This window comes from Dermacentor albipictus, chromosome 8, assembly GCF_038994185.2.
Source record: "Dermacentor albipictus isolate Rhodes 1998 colony chromosome 8, USDA_Dalb.pri_finalv2, whole genome shotgun sequence".
NCBI classification, from domain to species: Eukaryota; Metazoa; Arthropoda; class Arachnida; order Ixodida; family Ixodidae; genus Dermacentor; species Dermacentor albipictus.
The window spans coordinates 28,045,304-28,070,461 of NC_091828.1; the positions used below are offsets into that span (position 1 = coordinate 28,045,304).

The 25,158-nt window shown below is 45.6% G+C and overlaps 1 protein-coding gene across 1 annotated transcript in view; it reads right to left on the reverse strand.

Annotated features, from left to right (window-relative positions):
• Positions 1-25,158, reverse strand: part of LOC135905246 (uncharacterized) — a 100,713-nt gene that overhangs the window by 73,883 nt on the left and 1,672 nt on the right. Inside the window, exon 2 of the mRNA XM_065436254.1 lies at positions 9,554-9,675. Coding sequence (XP_065292326.1) covers positions 9,554-9,675 — 122 coding nt within the window. The remainder of the gene's footprint in view (positions 1-9,553; positions 9,676-25,158) is intronic.

Here is a 25,158-nt window from a genome sequence, read left to right on the forward strand (position 1 = left end):
GAGAGTATCGCTAACCGCAAACTCAACTGTACCGCTTAACCGTCGGGAGCTCTGCCTGAATGAAAACACGAAAAGGCTTGCCTTCTTGTTATAGCCAAGGCGAAGCACCGGCGCGGGATTCTGCTCTGTGGGCTTTTCCAGAAAGTGCTCAGAGCAAACCTGCGTGTTACACATATTACGTTCGTAGGGCGCAAAGTTGAACGTGGCACCAAAATATACACAGATCGAATACTCACTCGTGCATTTTCACTTGGTTGGTAGTTCTTCCTATTCACTGCAGCTATCCACCGGTGGCGCAGCTTGTCATTCTTCGTTGCGGATGGAAATCGGTGCACGCTGAAAACACCGCACCGGCACGATTCCCTACGTGTATTGTGCACTTCGCAAACAGCGCTAAGCAACCTGCTTCTTTTCCGCTGGTTATTTTGGCATCCAAACACGACGCAACGATGCCCAGATGACTTCTTGTACTTAGGATCCGCGTGAACGGGCACATTTCCGCACTTTGGAGTCCTAGAGCTAGCGCTAGCCATGTCTGCTGGTCGCCGGCGAACACACTTTGGCAGCCCAGAACAAAATCGTGCTGGTCGACCGGGCAATCCGGGTGCGAGAGTATGCGTTCAAATAGTCTGGGCGCGAGGCTAGCGTATTCTGGTCTATAGGACATTTCTACAAAGACGGATGGCTGTCCTCGGGCTTCCTGATCCGCTACTACTTCGCTTTCATCTCTACGACCCTCTACCTTTCTAACTCCCATGTCTTCCACCCTGCTGGCGCTGAGCCGTGCTCCCGCATGGGTTGCAGAAAATAGTGCTAGCCTTTCCTCCTTCCCCACAAGAGCCACTTCTCCCTCCGTGAGCGTTTCTTGTGATAGGATCACAAGAATCTTTTCCGGGTGGGTGCGAATGAACTCCTTTTACGATGCCATCCTCTACAGTGCCACTGCCAGACATTAATTACCCTGTGATGTACCGCCATGGTGGGACGTGGAGGTCCTGTATTATAAAATGCTGCGGAGTGCAGCGGCTGCCGACCTTTCAGTGTCGGTGTTATTCATTTTGTCTAATGACGTAATTGGAGCCGTTGCAGAAACGTGGCGCTCCAGATTATCGCATCTGACCCCTAGTGCTTTGACCGCCTCCGCGAGTTTGTCAAATAAAATAAAACAAAATCAGAGTTTATTTCAAATACATTTCTTGACAGATCTTGTTTGCTCGCGTAAGTAAGCACATCGTGCTTGTCAGAAGACCAAGCAGCAGGTGTTACAGCTTTCAATAGAGATATGAAACATACAACTACCGTTCAAAATTATACAACTTCAAAGTAAAATATTCTAACACACAAAGAATTAATACCACGTTTTTAAGTCACGTAAGGATCACAATAAAAATCACATATTACAATAAACAGTTAAATACCACTTCCTCACATTTTTCATCATTTCCCCTTCTGAATTTATATCATACAGTGTTGCATCAAGTTCATAAAAAACATCAGAGACATAATACTTTCTCGTTTTCTTTCCATAGTTTGTTAACACCCTTGGCTTAAAATACATTTCTGTTTTTCGTAACGCAACGTCTTTTTTTACCAATACTTTAAAAGAATTTGAATAATAATAATAGCGTGTTACAACAACATACTTAAATAGCTCCTTTACTGGAAGTATTCATAGACTATTATACTTTTCTGTCTGATTGTTCTAGTCCGGTTCCATAAGTTATGCTATTGACAATTATTTTGACTACGCGATCAATAGCTTGCTTTTTTAGAATCAGAACATATATCATATAACGTTACACCGTATGTAATTACCGATTCTGCTAATGCCTTATATATAGTAACTCTTAGGTTGATAGGCGTTTTCCCGCGCAGACTATACATCGTGGCCGCGACAGCTCTTAGCTTTCCACAAACGTGTATGACATGGTTATTCCAGGTAAGATGCTGATCCCCAAAAAATCCTAAATACTTAACCACACGCTCAAACTGTAATGGTTGACAAATACATGCGTTGCAATGTGGGGCGTGCAAATATACATTCATGTTAAATGAAAGCGCCTTATGTGGATTCCTGAAGCAGATTAGTTTTTTGATGATTTATAAAAATTGAATTGTGTGCGAACCAGTCTACGATTACTGATATGTCTCTTTGGAAGGTTTGACATTCCGAGTTATAGTCACTCATTTGTAGCGCTGTCGCAGTGTCATCAGAGTACTGAAAACATATTGATTTCAGTTGTAGGAGGCCGAGATCTGAGACATATATTAAAGAGTATTGGCATTAGCGTGCTTCCTTGGGGCACACCACACTTCATTAATTTGAAATTGCTGTAGCTATCACCTAGTTTAACGCATTGTAGTCTAGCAATAAAATACTTTATAAAAAATTATATAAGTGACCTCTGAATCCTAGATTCTTTAGCTTGTTGAGTAATATCTTATGTACCACCGTGTCAAAAGCCTTTGATAGGTCTACAAATAGGGCTAAGACTACATTATTATTTTCTATTGATGTACTAACAGAGTCAGATAATTCTTCTAGCAGAGTAATTGTGTTTTTATTCTTTGTGAAACCAAACTGCGCCATCTTATCCAGGGGATACTTTTCACAGAATGGCTTCATTACACAGTCCACATATTTTTCCATTATAGGCGCTATTGTGGACAATATCGCTATCGGTCGGTAATTTGCGCTATCACTTCTCTTTTCGTTTTTGTAGACATGTCTTACGATTGAAATTTTTAGTTCTTTGGGTATTATGCGTGTTTCGAAAATTCCGTGTAGAATCTTTAAAAGTACTTGTTTGAATCTGTGAAAGTTGAAGTACAAATCTCGAGGGCGGATTTTATCAAACCCCGGTGGCTTGAGTTTTGCCAAGCCTTGAATTATCGTCCAAAGATCAACTTCGGTCATCGCTGGAAGATAATCTGAGTGCGCGCATGTGCGTTTCGGCTCGTATTCTAAATGTTGGTCACTCTCCGTTTTTTTCAGCTTCTCTGCTGCAGCAATAAATGTTTCGTTAATTTTATTGCACAGCATCTGCATGTTTTCATTTGGGAAATTTATTTTTATGGTATCATCAACGCTAGCTCGTTTGGATCTGCCCATTAATTCGTTTGCCTTAGTCCAAGTCTTTTTCACGTCCTTTTTGCATACTGAAAATCAACGCATCAAATATTTTCTTTTTTTTCCAGGCGTAACTTAGCTGTCACCGCGTTTCGTAAAGTTCGAAATTGCGCTCTGTGTTTTTCGTTGCCCGGTTCTTTTCTGCACCTTTGCCATGCTTTGTCTTTTTGAAAGCACAGCTCAATAATATCGCTTGTAATCCATTTCGTATTAGGACTTCTTTGCTTAATTGTTATGATTTCAGAAGAGTTTACGTATATCATCCTAAACGTTTCAACAAATTTGGCATATAATTTGGCTTGGTCGAAATGTAAAAGTGAAATCCAATCTGTGTCCTTTATGTACATGTCAACTTTTTCGTTGTCTATAATTTGTTTTTTGTTCTTACTTCGCAATCCTCTGCGTCATTGTCAGACATGATAAAAGTGATATGAAGTAATGATCTGCTAGTTTGACTTTAATTACGCCGCTTGCATAGCGCTGCCAGAACCGAACGGCAATATGATCAATGCGGGTTTTCGTTACTCTTGAACCCAAATATTCCTCTCTAGAAATTCATTATTTACATTGACCAGTCCATATTCTGCTAGTAAATTAAGATAATCTGTCACCGCTTTACTAGACACTTGCATTATGTCAGTATTCAAATATCCTACCAGTATAAGCTGCTTCTCATTCATATATTTCTGCAACAGAGAGTTTAGCTCCTCTAGGAACACATCTGTGTTCATGTGGGTAGCCTGCATAGCGCACATACGGTGTAGGTCACATCTACTTTACTTAGGGTGACAACAATAACTTCTGCATAATCAAAGACAACTTCGATACTATTAAAAACCCAGTTATCTTTCACAAATACAAGAACTCTTCATCAATTTTCTCGGCATAAAACAGTGTGTGAGTAACCCCTGATCGTGTATCTACCTTATTCGCTTGAATTCAGATTAATCGCGGTGATCACAGTTACATCGATGTTGCGTACATATGCGCATAATTGATCCCAATTCTTCTTTATGCTGCACACATTTATATGTATAAAGCCAAGTTCTCGTTTTATTTTGTTATCAGCTAAGATATTTGTAACGTGAAGGTCCCAATCATGAAAAGAACTGAACGAGGCCATCTAGGACATTTTCGCAAGATTATTCTCAGCGGTAATGCTTATCACATTCGCGCCTTCCACCTTTCGAACTAGAATCGTGCCGTTTCGTGTCCAGACAAACTTATAGTCGAGCTCTTTCGCAAGTTTTCTGCATTTTCAAAAAAGTTCTTTTTGCGTTTTCGTTAACTGTTCATTGGTGAAAATTTTGTATTTTCGAAGGACGTTTTTCTTTGACAGCTACAAGTATCGGGTTGCTTGTTCTGTAAACCTGACGATTATAGGAGCGATTTTGTCATTCTGTGCCTTCAATCTGTGTACCCATTCCAATGAGTGCCTTTCAGACAAGGGGACATCAAGCTTGCTGCTAAGATCTACCAAGACCTGGTACAGATCCTGATCTTGTATATGTGGAACGCCGTGTATTTCTACATTTTTCCTTCTTGAGTACTGCTCAGCACTTTCAACAGATTCTCTATGCTTTGAGATTTAATTGTCTTTCTTTTTTATATTTTGTTCCAGCTCTTCTGTGGTTTTCTGCAATTGAGCAATTTTTCTTTGCTGATCCTCGACCTTTCTCAGAAGCTCTTCAAACTTGGCTGCCAAAAAGTCTGTTGATTATTCAATAGTCTCAGTTGTGGCGCTCTGCTTTCTGTTTTCAAGCGTACACAAGACTTCCACTAGTTTCTTATTTAGGTCGTCGATCAGCATAGCCATGGAGTCCTGCCCTCCTGACTCAGTGAATTTCTTTCGCGGGGGCGTTTCCGTGCCATTGCTATCAGAATCAGTGTCATCATTTTTTCGTTCTCTTTTGCACGTGTCGCATTCCCAAGCCTTGGCTTCATCCTTATCCATTTTCTTGAAATTCTTTTTGTAGACACCAGAACATTTACCAGTATGATACTTCTTATGCATCGATTGAAAAGTAAATATTCGTCATATTCGACATTTTTCGAACATGTCAAACCCTTCTGCTGCGTTTACAACTTGAAATTTTTCGAGGGATTCACCAATTTTATCTATCGTTTTTTCCAATTTACGAATAGTGGCGCTCTTGTCTGAGGCATGAACTACCAACCCCCTCTTTTTGGGTAGACCATTGGCAGTCGTTTCCGCTACTGGAATGTCCATAGGCATTTCTACCGCAGGGACCTGAGTGGGTTGAACTATCTCTCCCTTGCTGGCCTTTTTGAGTTCTGCAATTTCTGCTGTGAGCTGCTTCATGGCGTATTTTAACGAAGCGTTTTCTGTTTCAAATTGTGCTATGCTATTGTGCTCTGGCGATTGACCCCCGTTACCTTTTTCGGTGATTCCTTGACCTATTCAGCCCATGTGGTACCACGATCAGCAGGCTACTGAATCTGAACTCCTGGTCCCCTGGAACGAGAGTGGCCCCTTAAGCGGGACCTGGGGGCTTTGCAGCCCCTGCAAGATGAGCGTTCCGTCGAGCGACCCCTAGAAGGGGCCCAGTCCTGGTAGCCGCCATCCTCGCCGCCGGGGTCTCGGGATCGGCTCCTGCATCTGTGCAAGCTGCTGAGGGCCGGCTTGAGAGAGGTTGGCGACCCAGTTGATTCGTTGGATTGTTCATGGTTACGCCGTTCTATTCTCCCTTGTCGAACTACAAATGGAGTTTGAAACCTTTGCTTGCAGGTTCTGTCAGCCGTGGGATTAAGGCCTCCGCAGAGGGTGCACTTCGGTGTACATTCATGCTTATCATCCGGGTTGCTCGCACCATGGCTGCGGTAGATTGCATTTTCAGGGGTTGGGCAAACGTCAGCTCTGTGACCAAGTCTTCCACATGCATAGCAAACTTCAGCTTGTCTGCGAGAGAGTGAGCATTTGACCAAACTGGGACCGCATTTTACATAGTCGGGGACATTGCGTCCACCAAACAGGATGACAACCATGCTTGTGTTCTTGATTCTTCTCACCTCGAGGGCGTTTGAATTATTGGTTTGAATGATGAGGCGTTTGAGCTCCTCTCGATCTATGGTTGGATAAATGTCGCGAATAACTCTGTCGCATGTGTTTTCGGGGGCTACAATATATGCACTAACTTCGTAACTTGCTTGTCCAATAAGTATCGCATTCACATCGGCGTAGGCCATGGCGTTGCGCTTTAATGGCGTGCTTGCCACCAATATGTTTTGCACCATGTTCGAACATATGATATCTTCCGCCATATCCACCTCCGTGAGTCTAGCGGCGGCAGTGAGGGCCTGGGCAACTCTGAGGAGGCCCATCTTCTTGATGTCCAGTCCTCCACGGGGACGGATTATGACTCGAACAGCAGTGGTTAGCCATGTCTTGACACTCGCCGGAGCCTGGCTTTTATTCCCACCACGTGGCGTGTCGGTGACTCGGCCGCCCTGCCCGAGCGGGTCCTGGCTGATGGGTTTTCGCTTGTGTAATGCCGTGGTCCACCTAGCGCTTTCACTGACTTCGTCGGGAGAGATATCTTCACCCTCAACAGTGATTTGCATAGCCGTAAACATCGTGGCTTGAGAGTGCGGAGCCGCGCTGAAATCGCCCGCCGAGCCTTTGCCGGGGAGAGGTCGCACAGAAAAGTCTTCGAACGATTGGGAAAATGTCCACCCACCGTTGAAAACTTGGTATCGGCGTAATCCTTGTAACTTCAGGCGTCGACTGGTGGTGACATCCACAAAATTGAAGCAAATTTTCGACCTTAATCATGCAGATACGAAGAGAAGCAGATATTGACGCGCGTTTTCGTTTCTTCTGCCTTCCCTTTTTTCGTAGGTCTTTATGTCCGAAGGTCTGTGCACCATTTTGGAGACAAATAGAACATCTGCCGGACGAACAGTGTTGGATATCCTACAACGGACGTCCCAAAGATATCGCACAAGAACTTTTTTCGGCATACACGTGAATATTTTTCCTCCAAAAAACTTAGTCCGTGATCTTCCTCGAAACAGAATTATGCTTTCTCGCATTTTCGAATTACAATCCGAAGCTCTCATGGGAGCAGCTCGTGTGTACCTTATACTTTGCGAATTTCGGGGGGGGGGGGGGAATTTGCTTTGAAAAGTTTAGCTGCTTTGATGAGCCACTTGCGCGTGACGCAAATCTTATAAGAATGAGCAGTCTACTGCGCTTCCGCATGTGCGCGTGCGCGCTTAACGTGCGCACGTAATGGTCGTGATGCGTTTGCTGCGAACGCAATAGCTAGACGGTATGGCAAACACTGCGCAAAAGGCCACCGCCTACGTCCGTAAAATGCTCGCAGCATCTCCCAGTGACTTTCCTCACCGACATGCAAGGGATGTCCGCACAAGAACGAAAGTGCGGCTGAACAATCGTGTGCCGGTCCGCGGGACATATTCTACCCATCCCTAGGATATCCATGTCGGTGCGGTGGATGTCCATCAGATATTCACGGGGCATCATTGTTGTGGCTGGGGTGATAGCGTCCTGATAGGTTCAAATGCTTGAGCCACCGCCTCTAAAAGGAACTGGCCCCGTGTCTGATACCTGAAACAGGGCGAATTCCACTGGGTGCGGCACTTACGAACTATGAAATGGGCCTATCGTGTTTCATCTTTCGCCACGAATACGTTATTCAGCTTTATGGTTTTCTTAAATCTAGTCAATGAGACGCACGCGAAGACTACCTGTGCAAATGAGTTATGTGGCCAGGGGTACACAAAGTGAGATGATAAGTATCGCTTTCAGCAGCCCAATCAGCTAAACCTGAATAATCTACTTTTTGTTGACTACCGTAAGTGGTAATGTTTGTATGAAAAAAGTTAAGGCCCGTTTATAGTCCGACGTTATCGGCGCGCGGGCGAGCGTCGTTCGCGATCAGTCACGCTACGTCGGTTGCGCTGCGCCAGCCGAGATGCCATCCCCTCTATACTTCAACGCGCGCGCCATAGGCTGCTATCTTCGGAGCATGCGCAGAAGGTTCGCCAAGTCGCGCGCCGTCCGCAAAAGCCGTCTGCGGAGTTGTGTTGGCGCCTTTTTCTTCGCGCGCAATGCATTGTGGTGGGAGAGTTCCACCGACTTCGACGCGCGAATGGCTCCGGAGCCATATCGGCGCCGGGCCCGTCGGGGCGCGTTGGAAGCCGCCGGTTGCGTTAGCTGCGCCGGTGCGCCCGACTATAGAGGTGTCGTTTTCGCCGACGTGACGTAGCGTGCGCGCGCGCGCGCGCGCGCGTGCGTTACGTCGGACTATAAACGGCCCTTTAGAGGCAGTCGTGTTTCTACGCAGTATCAGTTGGAAGAATTCTTCTAGCGTGTCTGTGCTCCGCGATATCCGACTCCAATTTTTAATTGTCGTTCGCATGATCACGCACGCACGAGAGTGAGGATCGGCGCAAACTTCCTTCCTTATCTGACGCGGCTGTTGCCTGCGGCGTTTAGTCGGACAGCAGGGCGGAGGCATCTGCAAAGATGATAACTGTTCCCCTGGTCCTCTCGTCTGGCGAAATCAAGATAAGACAGTGCGGTGTGCCGTGAAGTTGTTGCTCTTGATTTCAATGAAACTTGCAATACTCCCAAATCAGCAGTCACTTTATTTGCCTAGCCGAGGCAAGGACCATCGCCGCTCGTCTAGTCACCATTACGCACGCGCACTGCCCTCCGACTTCTCTGCTCGCGCCATTATCTCGACATTGCAGCTGCCACCACCATTACAGGCTGCACGGTCGCGTATTGCGACAGTGGTTCCGGGTTCTTGGACTTGTTTATTTCGTCAGGCGAGAGGAGAAGGGGGACAGTTATCACCTTTGCAAATGCCTCCGCCCGATTGTCAGACTAAACGCCGCACGCAACCGCCACGTGACATCACGGAGGAGCTTTGCCCCAATCCTAATTCTCTTGCATGCGCAACCACGCTAACGACAATTGAAATTTGGAGTCGCAAATGTCATAGCACAGACATGCTAGAAGAATTCTTCCACCTGATACGGTGTTGAAACGCGTTTGCCTCTAACTTATCAGTACAAACATACCCACTTACTTCAGTCGACAAAAAGTTAATTGTTCAATATTAGTTATTTGAGCTGTTTACAGCAATAATTATAATCTCTCCTTGCGTACCCCTGGCCACACAGCTTATTTTATTTGCACAGGTGGTCATCGCATGCTTCCCAGTGCCTAAATTAAAGGAAAAACCATAAAGAATAATTTTGAACACCCTGTATATTACACTACTGAGGGCGCGGTCTTGTCTACTTCTTTTCTCTTGTCAAATGAGCTAGAAATAACCCTGCGCACAACCAACCTGACTATCAGTATATTCTTTACTGTAACACCTTCATTGCTGAAATACGGTTTTTTCTGGGAGAATGTTATGCACTTACACTGGTTCGTCCTTTGTAGCTTGAACAAGAGCAGTGTAGCGAACCCTCGCGGTTCCCGATTTATCCAGGTCGTCAATTGGCGTCGTCAACTTCAGGTTTTTGAGAGCCTCCGGATCGGGTTCCTGATCAAGAAAGAGGAGGAGGTATGTTGAGCTACGAGCGATGCTGTTGATCCTAACTTGCCCGCTATATGTAGACATCGCGTCGGACCTTCAAACAAACCTTTCAGCAAGCCTGCATTCTTTTAAACTACACCACGGACGCCACTGCTGTCGTATGCGTTGGTGAACACCATGAGCTATATTGAGGCTTTTTTTTCGACACTAGCAATAAAGTCGTCGCTTAAAGTGACAGCTACCACATGAGCTTCTTGTTCAAAGTGATAGTGAAACATTTATTTTCACAGATGGTTTTACACTTTCAAAACTAAGTAAATAATCTGCTCTCTCGTAGCCATCCTCCCCTACGTGCAGCAAAAAAAAGATCTTTCATTTTATTTTTTTTATGTAAATATACATCACAGAGCGCAAGTGGGGCATAGAGTAAGGGGGAGGGGGCGATGCGTGAAATGTACGCACAGTGTTGCGGCGCGACTACCGCATCTTAAGCAGGCGAAGAAAATGAGTTCACGTGCAGGTATCACGAAATAGAACACGCTAGCGCGCTGGACCTGAACGGCCAAAATCCCGCTGCACCGTGGCTGGCCGGCCTCAATAAACCGTGGCTGCGGTGGCTACCTCCTCGCGCCGCCTCACACAAATTTGGGGACACCGGGTGACCGAGCCCAGCCATGCCAGCGTCAGCGCACCTACTCTACCAAGGCGAGTAGGCACGTGGCCTCACGCGGACTGGCAGACATGCCGCTATTGCAGGTTGTCCGATAATTCTATATCGACATGCTGGACATCTGGTTCATGCAGCTGGACAGCCAATGGACAGCCATTTCCTTCTCAAGAAGGTTTCAGGCCCCGGCTGCGTTCTGGGCTCTAGCTGTCACCATCCGGTCCCGACTTATGCGAGGACTTGCGGGCAGCCACCCTTGCTCACTACGCTGCCTCAAGCTCAGTCACAACCGCTCTCGCCATTTCAACAGTCGCGTCATCCCACGTCTTGTCGTCCCACGCCGCCTGCGCCTCCACCCGCGCCGATCGTCAGCACGTGCCGGCCCCAACATCCGACTTCTATTCGGGAGCCTCCTTCACAGCTCAAAGGCAGCTGCGTGATGACTCTTTCCAAGGAATTCATTGAGGCAAACACAAGCGCTTTCGGCTATTCCAAGGACCGCCGATCTCCTTCCTTGGACGTTCCCGCAAGCTATCCGCCTTGGGAGCACCTCATTGCCCACCGATACAGAGGCTCCACAAGGCGTAAATTTCACACTCGCAGGCACGGTGACGCCACAAGCACAACCTTCGCGATGCATTCAATGACCACCACAACCCTGATGCTATCGGCATTCGAGATTTCACCGCAAGCAGGAGAAGGCGAGCCTTCCGATGTTCTGTGTTCACGCCTGCCGCGGATGCATGACCTACCGAAGTTTCCAAGAGGAGCTCTGCCATCTTTTTTTTTTTCAGCTCGAGAATCACTTCTTCGCCAGCAACATGAGTGACCAACACTCGCGCTATCTCCACGTAAGTCTCGAGCCGCTAGACGGTCTACGTTTTGGGCTCTGACTTCCACAGGCCCAGAGGTCTACGAGAACCTGCGGCAGGTCACGATTTCGCACTACGGTATCACTGTGGCTGCGCCTCGCTCACAACCTACGCTGCCGGTGCTGCCTGGTGCATCTCTCCCGGATTGCGTGAACCCGACACTACCAAGAGCGACACCATCTGCGCACTTTCCCTGACCTTGACCATTGGATTTTATTTCAGTCGCGCTCCACACTAGGAGGCGGGCCCTTCAGCGGCGCGACTATCGCCTCCACCGAAGGCGACCGGAGAAGCTTACGGGCTGACGCGCAGAGAGCGCCAGAGTAGAACGCGATAGCGCGCTCGACCTGAACGGCCGCGGTGATGGCCGTTCCCGATATCCCGCCTCACCGTGGCTGGCCGGCCTAAATGAACCGTGGCTGCGGTGCTTATCTCTTCCCGCCGCGTCCCAGGATTTCGAGACCCGGAAGACCGAGTCCAGCCTTCCCGCAATAGCATCATGATTGAAAACACGTAATGTGAGCAACGTAATAATCTAGGTTCAGTATCATCGACTGACGTAACAGTAAACATTTAACATAAACAGCGAACATGCAAGTACAAATGGTGTTAGTACTTATGCCTTGAGCCTACGTGAAAAATGAAACTAAAGTTAGTATTAATATTATTTGTTTTGAGAATATATATATACACTTCACATTAAAGGCAAAGCGAGGAGCAGCTTTGCAACTACAAGCAAGCGTGTCGTTAAAAGAGACACATACAGACAAGTCAATACGATCATCTGACGCAAAATACACAACGACATTAATGAGAGAAAAAGCTTCCTAAAACAATGGTAAACAGCCAGAAAAGAAAGCAGATATTTCATCAGTGATGACAGCGAAAAGTAAAACGTGAGTCAGAGCTATATAAATGTTACGCTAGTATTATTAAAGAGAAAAGAAAGTGGTACGAAGACGTAACAATTTTTAGTTGAGAAATAGTCGTTAAGGCAATCAAGGTATATAAAGGCGTTACGCTCAGGCGCGATGTGGTCTGGAAAATCATTGGGATAGCTCCTGGTATGGCCGATGAGTTAGAGGCATCGGCATTTCCATAAAGGCGTGCGAAGCAGACGTTTTTGTGCAATATGCGTTATGACCGATGGGAAAGCTTCAAAAGAGCAGATTAGGACGCCTACTAGTGCGAACAAATTTGTGAAATAGTGATAATATGGCAGTGTCACGACGGACGGTTAATGGCCGAAGAGAAGCATTCAGTTTAATTTTTGTTATTCTCGATTGTAAACTGTAATTAGTTGAACTAAATCGACTGACCCTGTTTCGCATAGCTTCTAGAATATCAATTAAATTAAGGATAATGGGGACACCCTATGTGCGTAAAACATTTGTGTTTGGCAGTATTTACCCGCCGTGGTTGCTCAGTGGCTATGGTGTTAGGCTGCTGAGCACGAGGTCGCGGGATCGAATCCCGGCCACGGCGGCCGCATTTCGATGGGGGCGAAATGCGAGAACACCCGTGTACTTACATTTAGGTGCACGTTAAAGAACCCCAGGTGGTCGAAATTTCCGGAGTCCTCCACTACGGCGTGCCTCATAATCAGAAACTGGTTTTGGCACGTAAAACCCCATAATATAATTTTAATTTTGGCAGTATTTATGGCGGAAATGTATTTCTAAATGTACGAACAACATTACAAACGCAAGAAGTGTGGGGCTTTTCAACAAAGGACGAAGAAGAAGTTGGTTGGAAGAAGAAATCCAGGCTCTACGTTTTTCACTCCACCCGGCGTCTACGCGCCATCTTGGAGCCCTGATGGCTGCGAAGCTCTTCTCCGTCGGCCCTTTCTGAGCTGTTTTCGGCTCTCAGAGTTTTGGCCAAGGATTGAGTAGCTGTTTTTTTTTTCATCGCTGGTCAACTGTTTTGCAAGTGTCATTATTATTTAGGTAGTGCTCATCAGACCACGCAGATGCCATTTTCTTCACCAAAGCCAGATGCTTTCCCTTGGTTCGCTTCTATTCCTCTGCAGGAGTTAACTGTGGATCTGTTTCTACGCAACGGCATCAAATCAGTTCGTCTAGCCCTTCTCTCAACCAATGACGGCGTCATGTGGATGAAGAATCCAAAAGTGATTCAGGTGGCATTGCGATCGGCGACGTCCCATTTCCAGAACACCACTGAGGTCCGCCAGTTTAGCAAAGGAGGTATTCGCTGCTTTTCCGCAGATCATTCCTGTGTACAAGATATTTTGAAGTGTTCGCTGTTTACTCCCAATCCGGTGAGCGCATTGGCTTGTCCGTGGCGTCGATGTGAACATGACACCGCCTGAACTATTAGAGATGTTTTCACCAGCAGGCGTAATTTCAGTTTGTCGAACTGGACGTGTGGTCGACAAAAACAGGCTTCGCATTTCGCGAAGGTTGTGGGTTCGGTTCGCACCTGCGGCTAGTTGTTTTTTCATCCACTTTAATTTCCAATAATTTATCGTTTCTTCATTCCATTTATTAAGCACAAGTAATTTCCCCTATGTTGTGCTTGGTGTCAGTGTTGGCTTCTCATGATATGACTAATAAAAATCGGGCCCCTCGGTTAACCCCCTTTCTTCTCGTTTCTCCTAGATGGCGTTATTCAAAGACCATTTTTAGGGTGCTTCGATGCACTCTGCTATTCGTCCCTCCGTCAGACGCTTCGGGAACAGACAAGCGCGTTTTTTTTTTTATGTGTGTTTACTATTAGATGAGGGGAAGCAACAACTTTTTGATAACCCCTCCGTAATGCACTAAAAAGGCGCCCATTCCTAGAAGGCACTTGGATGCAGTCATTTTGTGTAAAAGGATCTCACTGCTTTTTCTTTTGCGCGGCTGCTAAACAGCCTCGGTGTGTATTGATATTGTTGTGACGTGGTTAAGTGCATCCTCTGTAAGCCGCAAATTAATTTATTCTTTCCGATGCAAAGTGTACTCGAAGTGCCCTGCAACGATTACTTCATCGTCCATACGGAACCGGCAGTTCTCTGTTGCAGTAACTGATTTTCTAAAGGTAAACCAGCTGCAGCGGTAAAAAACAAAAGTTGCTTAAATGATTATGTCATCGATTTACCCGTCAAAAGAGAAGCGTGTATTTGCTTGAGATAACAATGTGAAATTATTTCGTTTCTATAGCATGAAAATTATAAATGACAAGCGAACAAAATTACACCGCCCCACACGGTATTATCAAAGTGGGGGGGCATGGCATGGTCACCCAACAATTTGTGGTCTCCCCCCGAGAAATTGTAGCAGAGGGTTTATTATGGCTATACACGCATGAAAACTGGCCAATGAAAGCACATATCTGTCCAAAATATGAGCTAGGACCAGCTGGCTCTAAGCCCCGCCCCCCGGCGTCCACCGCAATATTGCCAAGCCATGTATGACGTCATGCGCTGCATGGAACCGAGCCATCGCATGCTACAAAATCGGCCACCGTGCCATGTGAGGTCGGGCATAGCTGCCGTTTCTGGCCGTATTTGCTCCAGATATCGCTTGCCATGTCTGCGAGACTGCCAACTTCGCGTGATGAAGCAAGCGAGGAATCTTTGAGCAGCACATGCAGCGATGGTGCAGTATACGTCGCGCCATTTTGACTTCGACCTCATCGCCACCAGCTGAAGTGACGAAACACAGCCTCCGAGATTCGGACGCATTGGGCAAATGTTAGAGGCCATGTACGCAGACCGCGTAGTAAGCGGGGTCAACATAGATGGCGACATTGGCGTTGCGCTAAATCCTGCTGATGCCTTTCTGCACTCTTGATATTTCATGCGTTGAGCACTGCTTAGCCATCCGTTCACGGAATGCGAAAGTCTGGTGCTCCATCGCACAGTTCAAATTGTTACGTGCGTAGATTGTTAGCCGGCATTCATTCCCCTTGGATCCGTACTCAACGAAACTACGATGTTTTATGCGAAGCATATTACGAGGGCTCAACCCAGCTCCTCAGGCGCGGCGGTGACCATGAAATCACGTGACACCGTGACGTCACGACAGAGGAGAAGTGGCTTTGGCTCAACTCTTGCAAGACGGGCTGGGTGGGAATCGAACCAGGGTCTCCGGAGTGTGGGACGGAGACGCTACCACTGAGCCACGAGTACAACGCTTCAAAGCGGTACAAAAGCGCCTCTAGTGAATGCGGTGTTGCCTTAGAAACGCGCTGTTTCTAAGGCGTGCGTCTCTTGCTCAGGCGCACATTTCGTTGCCGCGCCGAACGCTGCTTTGCTCGACGCTCACCGCGTCCAATGCGGGGCGCGTAGTCGCTGCCCTGTAGCCCATTGTCTTACACCCCTTGGCGGGTCGACGGGAACGCTGTCGCGTTCCACTCTTGAAGGCGAAGAAGTAATGCATGAGTTGTTTCTTCGTCTAGCCGAACCAAATATAGCCAAGCAACAGCAGTTCACCAGTCTAAACAGTGGTTCAACAACTAAAATAAAGGCTAGTATGCTTCGCATCCTGGGCTTAACCTTACCTAAGCCACAGCCATTTTTTTTTTCAGCTGCCGCGCGTTCCCACCAGTTGATTTTTTCCCACTGTAGTTGCATGTGCAGCATATGTAAATAAATGTCCACACACATGCGTCCGTGGCGCAAGGATTTGGCGCGATGTACGCTTTGCCTGAACCTTCACTTGAACTTGCTTTATTGCAACCGATATCCACAAAACAAATAGCAAAGCTAACGTTCGGCCGAGGCGCTGCCTGCTGGATGGGTCGGTGCGCGAACACGGTCGGCACCGCGTCTGGCCGCAGTCTCAGCTTTTTCACGGTTATCCCAAACTCGGTGAGCAGGCGCAAATCGTCGTTGTAGCTGCCTGGCGTGAAGTTATCTGAGAACAAAACAAAAGTGTCAGATAATTGCCAGTCCTTCCTGCCCACATTAATCTTCCAAGCCTCATGTTTGAGCGGCTCCTTGGGAAAGCTGAAGTACGATACGGAGAACTCCTTGCTCCGTTCGCTCTAGCACCCAACAGCGATCCATAGGCGCCACGGTGGCATTGTTTCAGGCGCTACAAGTGAACAATTCCAATGTCAAATTGAACAATGCAGAAGTTTCCCGCGTTCGCGCCCAGCTGACGCACATATTCTTCGCGGGAATATACAATATAGATGCTCGCTCGGCAGGCATGCAGCCTGTGATGTCACGGCTCGGGAGCGTGCCAGTGTTGCCCCGCTATTATGCCCCCATTCGAGTGTAATATAAAAAAAATGCAATTACAAATTAAATGCTGGCTCAAATGCGCTAAAATTTTGCCTACGTGTTCTTGAACGCACAAAGATTATCTCGCACAATACTGATTATGATCGAAAATTGGATGTCATGCCCCCTTTACCACTGCCTTTGCCCAAATTATTCGCCCCATCTCCACAAGCATGCACGCCTAGCCACGCGCAGCTAGTGCGAACATTCCACATCGAAAACAACAGTGTTCACAGCCTTCAGGCTTCTCAAATTTCATTACAGATTCCGGTTAATCCGAATCAAACGTTTAGATCATATTTGGAATAATGACGGTCAAAGCCAAATACGCGAGTGAAAGTGACTGCGTAGCAGCAGTCGGTCCGAATTTAGTTCTATTTGGATCGAGGTAGTCCACGATCGAAAGTGCCCACTTGACAGCGGTATGAGTCACATCACCGATTAGTGCATTTACGCGATTCACTTCGTGGCGTACGAACCACCAGCTGCACGTTCGCAGCAGTCAGTGATCGCCCTAGCCATTTCAACTCGTCGTTCAACTTTAAGAAGGGAGACTAGATGCCAGGTCTCTGAATTGGATTGGGAAGAATTGGGGATAAAAGTTAACGGAGAATACCTTAGTAACTTGCGATTCGCTGATGATATTGCCTTGCTTAGTAACTCAGGGGACCAATTACAATGCATGCTCACTGACCTGGAGAGGCAAAGCAGAAGAGTGGGTTTAAAAATTAATCTGCAGAAAACTAAAGTAATGTTTAACAGTCTCGGAAGAAAACAGCAATTTACAATAGGCAGCGAGGCACTGGAAGTAGTAAGGGAATACATCTACTTAGGGCAGGTAGTGACGGCAGATCCGGATCATGAGACAGAAATAATCAGAAGAATAAGAATGGGCTGGGGTGCGTTTGGCAGGCATTCTCAGATCATGAACAGCAGGTTGCCATTATCCCTCAAGAGGAAAGTGTATAATAGCTGCGTCTTACCAGTACTCACCTACGGGGCAGAAACCTGGAGGCTTACGAAAAGGGTTCTACTCAAATTGAGGACGACGCAACGAGCTATGGAAAGAAGAATGATAGGTGTAACGTTAAGGGATAAGAAAAGAGCAGATTGGGTGAGGGAACAAACTCGAGTTAATGACATCTTAGTTGAAATCAAGAAAAAGAAATGGGCATGGGCAGGACATGTAATGAGGAGGGAGGATAACCGATGGTCATTAAGGGTTACGGACTGGATCCCAAGGGAAGGGAAGCGTAGCAGGGGGCGGCAGAATGTTAGGTGGGCGGATGAGATTAAGAAGTTTGCAGGGACGGCATGGCCACAATTAGTACATGACCGGGGTTGTTGGAGTAGTATGGGAGAGGCCTTTGCCCTGCAGTGGGCGTAACCAGGCTGATGATGATGATGACTAGATGCCATCGCTATGTTCTAAGTCTTTCAAGTTTCTTGTAAGAATGAGTGTTTGAACATGAACGGTATCGTTCATTGTAGACACGCCAATGCCATTTGCACTAAATAATTAAAGCCGATCACACGTGGAGCAAAGCAAACGAGCATAGGCGCGAACACGTGCCCGGGAAATGCGTGTCGCAAGACAATCAAACAAAAAACAAGGCTGCCGCGCACGGGAAGTGTGACGTCACCGAAGATGGCCGTGCAGAAGCCCTGCCCTAGACGGACGAGTCGTGAAAACAACGTCCGCCCTAACCGATAGCACCTATCGCGTGTTCCCTAGTGTAACCCTCTGCTGCCATTTCGGCTAACTACGTTAGTGTTAATATACATTACATTCCGCAAGATGGCGCGCTGTCTCTGTCAAGCGCTAATGTCCCTCAATGTTTGAAAGTAGCGCTATCCTTTGAACTTTTCCGCCGCCGCGTGGACTCTTCAACTTTCTCCCTTACCTACGGCCTCCGACGCCCGTCTCTCCTTTCCGATTGGACCGCCGTTGTCACGTGAAAGCGCGCGCTTTTTCATTTTGCTGTTTTTTCATCCGAAAAAAAAGCACGCGCTTTCGGAAGTATCTCCGGCACTTCCAAAAGTGTCTTCCTGTAGCAAATCAATGAAAATGCTCCTACGTACTGTACGCATTATGTGGTTTATATCGTGAGGGGAACTTCTGTCAACCACGTCGTTAAGAACGCACGCTCCCTTGGCGTTGTTTCTACTCTTCGTCATGAGTTGCTGTGCCTATGGTTGCTGTAATCACTTCAATGGAGAAAAAAATACAGAAACTAGCTGGACTTGTCGAAGTATACGTAAGCATACCACCATCTTTCACTTGGCCTACCCCCAAATTTAAGTTGGCCCACTCCCAAATTTCACGTTGGCCAACACCGAAACTTAAGTGGCCCGCCCCCGAACTTCACTTGGCCCACGCCCAAATTTAAGGTGGACCACATTCAAATTTCAAATTTACCCACCTTCAACTTGCAGTTGGCGCATCTCCAAATTTAGTTCGGCCCACTCGCAGTTTCATGTTGGCCCACCCCCAAATTTCAGTTGGCCTGCCCCAAATTTCAAGTTGGCAAGTTGGCCCACTCTCCAATTTCAATTTGGCCCACCCTCAAACTTCAGTTGGTCCACCACCCCAAAATTTCAAAGTGGCCCACCCCCAAACTACACTTGGCCTATACCCAAATTTAGGTTGGACCATATTGAAATTTTAAATCCACTCACCTCAATATTGCAGTAAGCGCACTCGCCAAATTTCAGTTAGCCCCCCCCTCCCCAAATCTTAAATTGGCCCACCTCCAAATCTAAGTTGGCCCACCCTCAAACTTCAGTTGGCCCACCCCCCAGATTTTAGGGTGGCCCATCCCCAGATTTAATAACGCAGCATGTTGGTATGGCAGGATGAGGCTTATAGTGCACGAAAAGATAAGAACACAGGAAGACGTTGTATGCACAGGGCTTGTGTGGATCACGTCTTTCTGTGTCCTTGTCTTTTTGCGCACTACAAGGCCCAAATTTAGGCCACCCCTACCAAATTTTAATTTGGTCCACCCCCAAATTTTAGTTGGGTCACCCCCACATTTCAAGTTAAACCACTCTCTAATTTCAAGTTGGTCCACTCCTAAATTTTACTTCGCCCATCCCCAAATTTAAGCTGGCTCACCCCAGATTTCCAGATTGGCCCATGCAAAAATTTAGGTTGCCCCCAACTTTTAAGTTGGCGCATTCCTAAATTTCAGCTGGCCCACCCCAAATTTCAAGTTGGCCCCAGTCCAAATTTAGGGTGGCCCACCCCAAATTTTAAGTTGGCCAAACGTCGCATTTTAGTTTATTTATTTATCTATTTATTAGTATTACCCTCAAGGCCAGAGGCATACAGAGGGGAGTAGAACATATGGGAGAAAAAACACGATACAGGTTTTTCTTCTGTTAATACAATGCTAGCTAAAAAGATGAGATAACAGCAGGAAGCAATAAAAATTCAAGGGATTGACCGATAACAAATGTAATTACGTACTTGGTTAGTTACATTACAATACACTTGTGTTACAAACATTATGGAAGGGAATAGTGAGCAGTGGACATGACTGATCCCGGAAAGTGGTTCCAGTCCTTTGAGGTGCGAGGTACAAATGATTGATAACATGTTTGCGTTAAGCACGACATTATTAACCAACTACCCCAATATTTCAAGCTGGCCCACCTCCAAACCTTTGTTCGCCCACCCCCAAATATAATGTTGGCCCATCCCAAAATTGAAGTTGTCCCACATTTCAACTTGGCCCGCCCGCAAATTTTAGTTCGCACCGGCAGTGGTTGCTCAGTGGCTATGGTGTTGGTCTGCTAAGCATGAGGTCGCGGGATCGAATCCCGGCCACGGCTGCTGCATTTCCATTGGGGCGAAACGAGAAAACACCCGTGTACTTAGTTTTAGGTGCACGTTAAAGAACCCAGGTAGTCGAAATTTCCTGAGTCCCCCACTACGGCGTGCCTCATAAGTAGAAAGTAGTTTTGGCACGGAAATCCCCTTAATTTAATTTTAAATTTTAGTTGGCCTACCAAACTTCAGTTGGCCCACCCTCAAACTTGAAATTGGCCCACCACCCCGAAATTGGCCCACCACCCCAAAATTTCAAGTTCGCCCACTCCAAACCTTAAGTTGGCCCATGCCGAGATTTCAATTTGGCCTATCCTCAAATTTAATAGCAGCATTTAGGGCATGCTGGAATTGTACGATAAGCCTTATAGCACACAAGGACACAGATAAACATGGTACACACAGCACTTATGAATATCATGTCTGTGTGTGTCCTGGTGTTTTTGTGTGCTACAAGCCCCAGATTTCAGTGGCCCCCAAACTTTAAGTTGTCCCACCCCCAAATTCCAGTTGGTCTATCCCCCATTTCAAGTTGCCTACCCACAAACTTAAGTTGGGCCACCCTAGATATCAGATTGCCAATCCCAAAATTTAAGTTGCCCCCAAATTTTAAGTTGGCCGACCTACAAATTCAGTTGGGAACACTCTACATGTCATGTTGGCCCTCCCCAAATTTAAGTTGGCATACCCCCAAGTTTAAGTTGGTCCACCCCAAATTTCAAGTTGGTCTACCTCCAAATTTAAGTTAGCCCACTCTCAAATTACAGTTGGCCCACTACCCCAAAATTTCAAATTGGTCCACCCCCAAACTTAAGTTGGCCCACCCCTAGATTGCAAGTTGGCCTTTCCCAAAATTCAAGTTGTCCCCAATTTTTTTAAAGTTGGCTCACTGCCAAATTTCAGTTGGGCCACCCCCACATTTCAAGTTGCCCTAGCCCCAAATTTCAAGTCAGCCCACCCCTCATTTCAGTTGGCCTACCAAATTTCACATCACCCACCCTCAAATTTTAAGTTGGCTCACTGCCCCAAAAAATTCAAATTCGCCCACTCATAGCCTTAATTTGACCCATGCCCAGATTTCAAATGGGCCCATCCTCAAATTTAATAACACGGCATTTTGGGCATGTTGGAATGGCACGATGAGGCTTATAGCACACAAAGACACAGAAAGACAAGGTACACACAGTGCCTATGTATATCACATCTGTGTGTGTCCTGATGTTTTTGTGGGCTACAAGCCCCGAATTTAAGTTGCCGCCCCCCCCCCCAAATTTTTGTTGGCCTACCCCCCCATTTCACGTTGCCCACTGCCCAATTTCAAGCTGGTCTACCCCCAAATTTCATTTGACCCACCCCCAAACCTAAGTTGGCCCACCGCAGATATCAAATTGCCAGTCCCGAAATTTATGTTGCCCCAAATATTAAGTTCGCCCACCCACAAATTTCAATTGGGCCACCTCCATGTGCCAAGTTGACCTACCCTCAAATTTCAGTCGGCCCACCCCAAATTTCAAGTTGGTCCACCTCGAAATTTAAGTTGGCCCACTACCCCAAAGTTTCATACAATAAAACTATCAAGTTTACAACTCCGTTACTCATCAATGAAATATGATATCATAATTCTATGAGTTGCACCTGGTAGTACGTTTAAGGCGGACAAAATTGATATGTTGCACATCAATCTAAAAAAAATGTAGTAATGTTTAAATACAGCTTTTCCAGAACCCTTCTATACAACGTAACAAATTCACGTAATATATAATTTGACAGATTGAATTTTTTACGCTTTATATTATCTAATAGATGCCGTTTACGGAACCGCGATATTTATTCTTGACGGAGAGCCATTAATTTGTAAACTTCGTGTTTCTATTTTCTCGAACTTCCAAATTTTCGAATCATTTACACAAAATTCACGCCCTAAATCGAAATTCCACTTGAAACAGTCACTACAATTTAATTTTCTGTCTCTAATGCAATAAATTTCATTAAAATAAGTCAAGGGGTTATTTCAGAAAAAAAAGCGTTTTTGTGTTCTACATGAATTTGAATAGACCTCGTCGGAGTTGGGCCACAGCTAAAGCTTCCCCTTAACTTTGGAAATTACGCATTTTTTCGCAGATACAAGGCATTACGCTTTTCGAGTGATGGGATTGAGGTACTCGCCAAAGAATGCTTGCGCGTTAAACGCATTTTACGCTACAGTCCGGCAGTCCGTCTTCGCGCCTTTAGGACATACGTAAAGGCTTTCCAAGTTATACGATGTACCCGAGGTATTTATTTCCGAGATTTCACACATCGCGATGTTACCGCGGATGTCGTGCGCTCCTTCGTTCTTCGCCATGCCAACGCAGTTTTTCTTCATTGAGCAACATGCGCACATTCTCTTATACGTAAAAACTGAAATTTGCATTTTAGAGCTTGTGTGTTTAACCATTGAAAACTATACAGCGTCAATTAAACTGTTGGAATAATCATAGAGTAAATCAGACTTGCACGCGATTACGCTTAATCAAAAAATGTTTGTTTCAGCTTTGAAAGCCTATTTATTTTATTTATTTATTACACCATCAAAGTACGGTTTTACATTGCAGAGGGCAGGAGGGTCAAAGTAAATGCAGAGGCAAATCACGCAATAGTTCATTACAGAAAAAAATAGGCACAAAGAAGCAAAAACGTTCCAAGAAAGCGTCAAAGCTAAACACGTGGAAGTCAACAATTAATAAAAAGAAAATGGAAAAATGAGGAAGGAAGGCAGCAACATGGCAAATACATCGCAAAACATGGTAAAATAATAAGAATGATAAATAGAAACTTGTAAGCGTGACAAAAATACATGGCGTAACAAAAAAAAGAAAGGAAAGAACATACCATATAAAAATACAAGCCATAACTTAAAGTTATGGCATAAGAGCAGTTCTTATACAGAACAAGCAAACGCAACATTAATTTATAACATGAAAGTTTGAAGTGTGGTCTTAAAGTTACTGGTGTCAGTTATGCTTGTAAGTATTGCGGGTAAGTTATTCCAATCTTTGCTCGTTTGGGGAAGAAATGAATATGAAAAGCCGACGGTGTTGCAGTGCGGGATGTTTACCTTTTGGTGGTGGTCAATGCGAGATGAAATGTATGGTTGCGGTTGAACAAAGATAGAACGTACATATGTGTTGTGGTAGTAGATTTTATGGAAAATACATGCGAGATAGTTTTCTGCTGGTTGGTAACAGTGGGAGGTGTAGGAGAGCTTTCATGTTAGTGACACTCGCAGTTCTTTGGTAATTGGTGAGAATGAAACGGGCTGATCGATTCTGTATTGCCTCTAGAGACTGTATGAGGGTGTCATGACCAGTGGCCCATACTGATGATGCGTACTCTAGCTCTGGACGAAGGTAAGTTGTGCGCAATAAGAGTTTTAGCGATGATGGTGCTAGAGAAACTTTCCGACGAAAGTATCTCAGTGTACGAGTGGCCTTAGAAGTTATGTGATCAATATGAGTTTTCCAGGATAGATTGCTGGCAATGTGAACTCCCAAATATCGATATGACGTTACACATTCTAGTGGGATGTTATTTAGCGTATAGGTGGGGCAGATCAGGTTATTCGGAGAAATATTCATAGTCTTACACTTTCTAATGTTTAATTCCATGTGCCATGTACGACACCACTAATTTGTGTTATTAAGGTCCTCCTGAATTACTAGAATATCTGAGGAATCAGTTATTTTATTATACAAGACGCAGTCATCCGCAAATACACAAATGTTCGAGGAAACGCGAGTGGGCAAGTCATTATTATAAATTAGGAATAATAAAGGACCGAGCGTGGACCCTTGCGGGACACCGAAGTCAACTGAAGCTGAAAGTTGAGTTAATGTGGTTAGTGGTAACAAATCGAACACGTGATGTAAGAAACGCGCGAATCCAGTCAATTACTGAGGGGTCTGTGTTTAGAACGTTTAATTTATGAAGAATCAATGCATGGTTCACTTTGTCAAAAGCTTTAGAAAGGCCAAGAAATATACATTCTGTTAAAAAACCAGAATCTAAATCGGTGTGTAGGCCATTAGTGAAGAGGATAAGCTGAGTTTCACAGGAGAAGTTTTTACGGAATCCATGCTGCAGAACTGTGAAGAAGTTCCTATTTTCAAGAAAATTAGTTAGATGCGTGTATATATGTTCCATAACTTTACATGGTACAGATGTAAGTGAAATAGGTCTATAGTTCTGTGGATCTTGGGTTGGTCCAGTTTTGTGAATGGCGATTACTTTGCCAATGTTCCAATCATACGGTAAAGTGCCAGAGTTGTAAGATTGCGAGTAAATACATTCTAGTGTGATTGGACAGTACTCCACTGTGTTTGGTAAGATTATAGTATTAATTTCGTCTACCCCCCATGACGCTTTAGGTTTTAATTTCTGTACTATTGCATTGATACCGATTGAGTCGAAAACGATGGGATCCATGAAATGGTAGTTAGTTGAATGAATGAAGGGAAACGCTGCTCATTCGATCAGGATTTACGATCACCTTACTGAACTTTTTCATTATTTTTGTCCGCGAGAACTCGCTTTCATGGTGTATGATTTTTCATTTGTGTAGTGGTTTTCCGCTTTTGTTGAGTATTCAAGATCATTTCTCGCCTGATAAAATTGAGCCTGTGATTTACTAAGCAATAGAGTGTTATTTGCTTAAGTACTTAGTGCAAATACTTTCGGTATCCGCAAACGTTGCGCTAAGCCCTCGAAAAGACCACTTGCATTCTGAGAAAATAATGTGACGGTACAAGTAAGTGTACGAAGTTGTTCAGTTTAAATCACGCTCCGGCCATTACACGCGAGCCCCATTCGTCATCTGGCTAACTAAAATAGTAAGCCCCTTTGATTC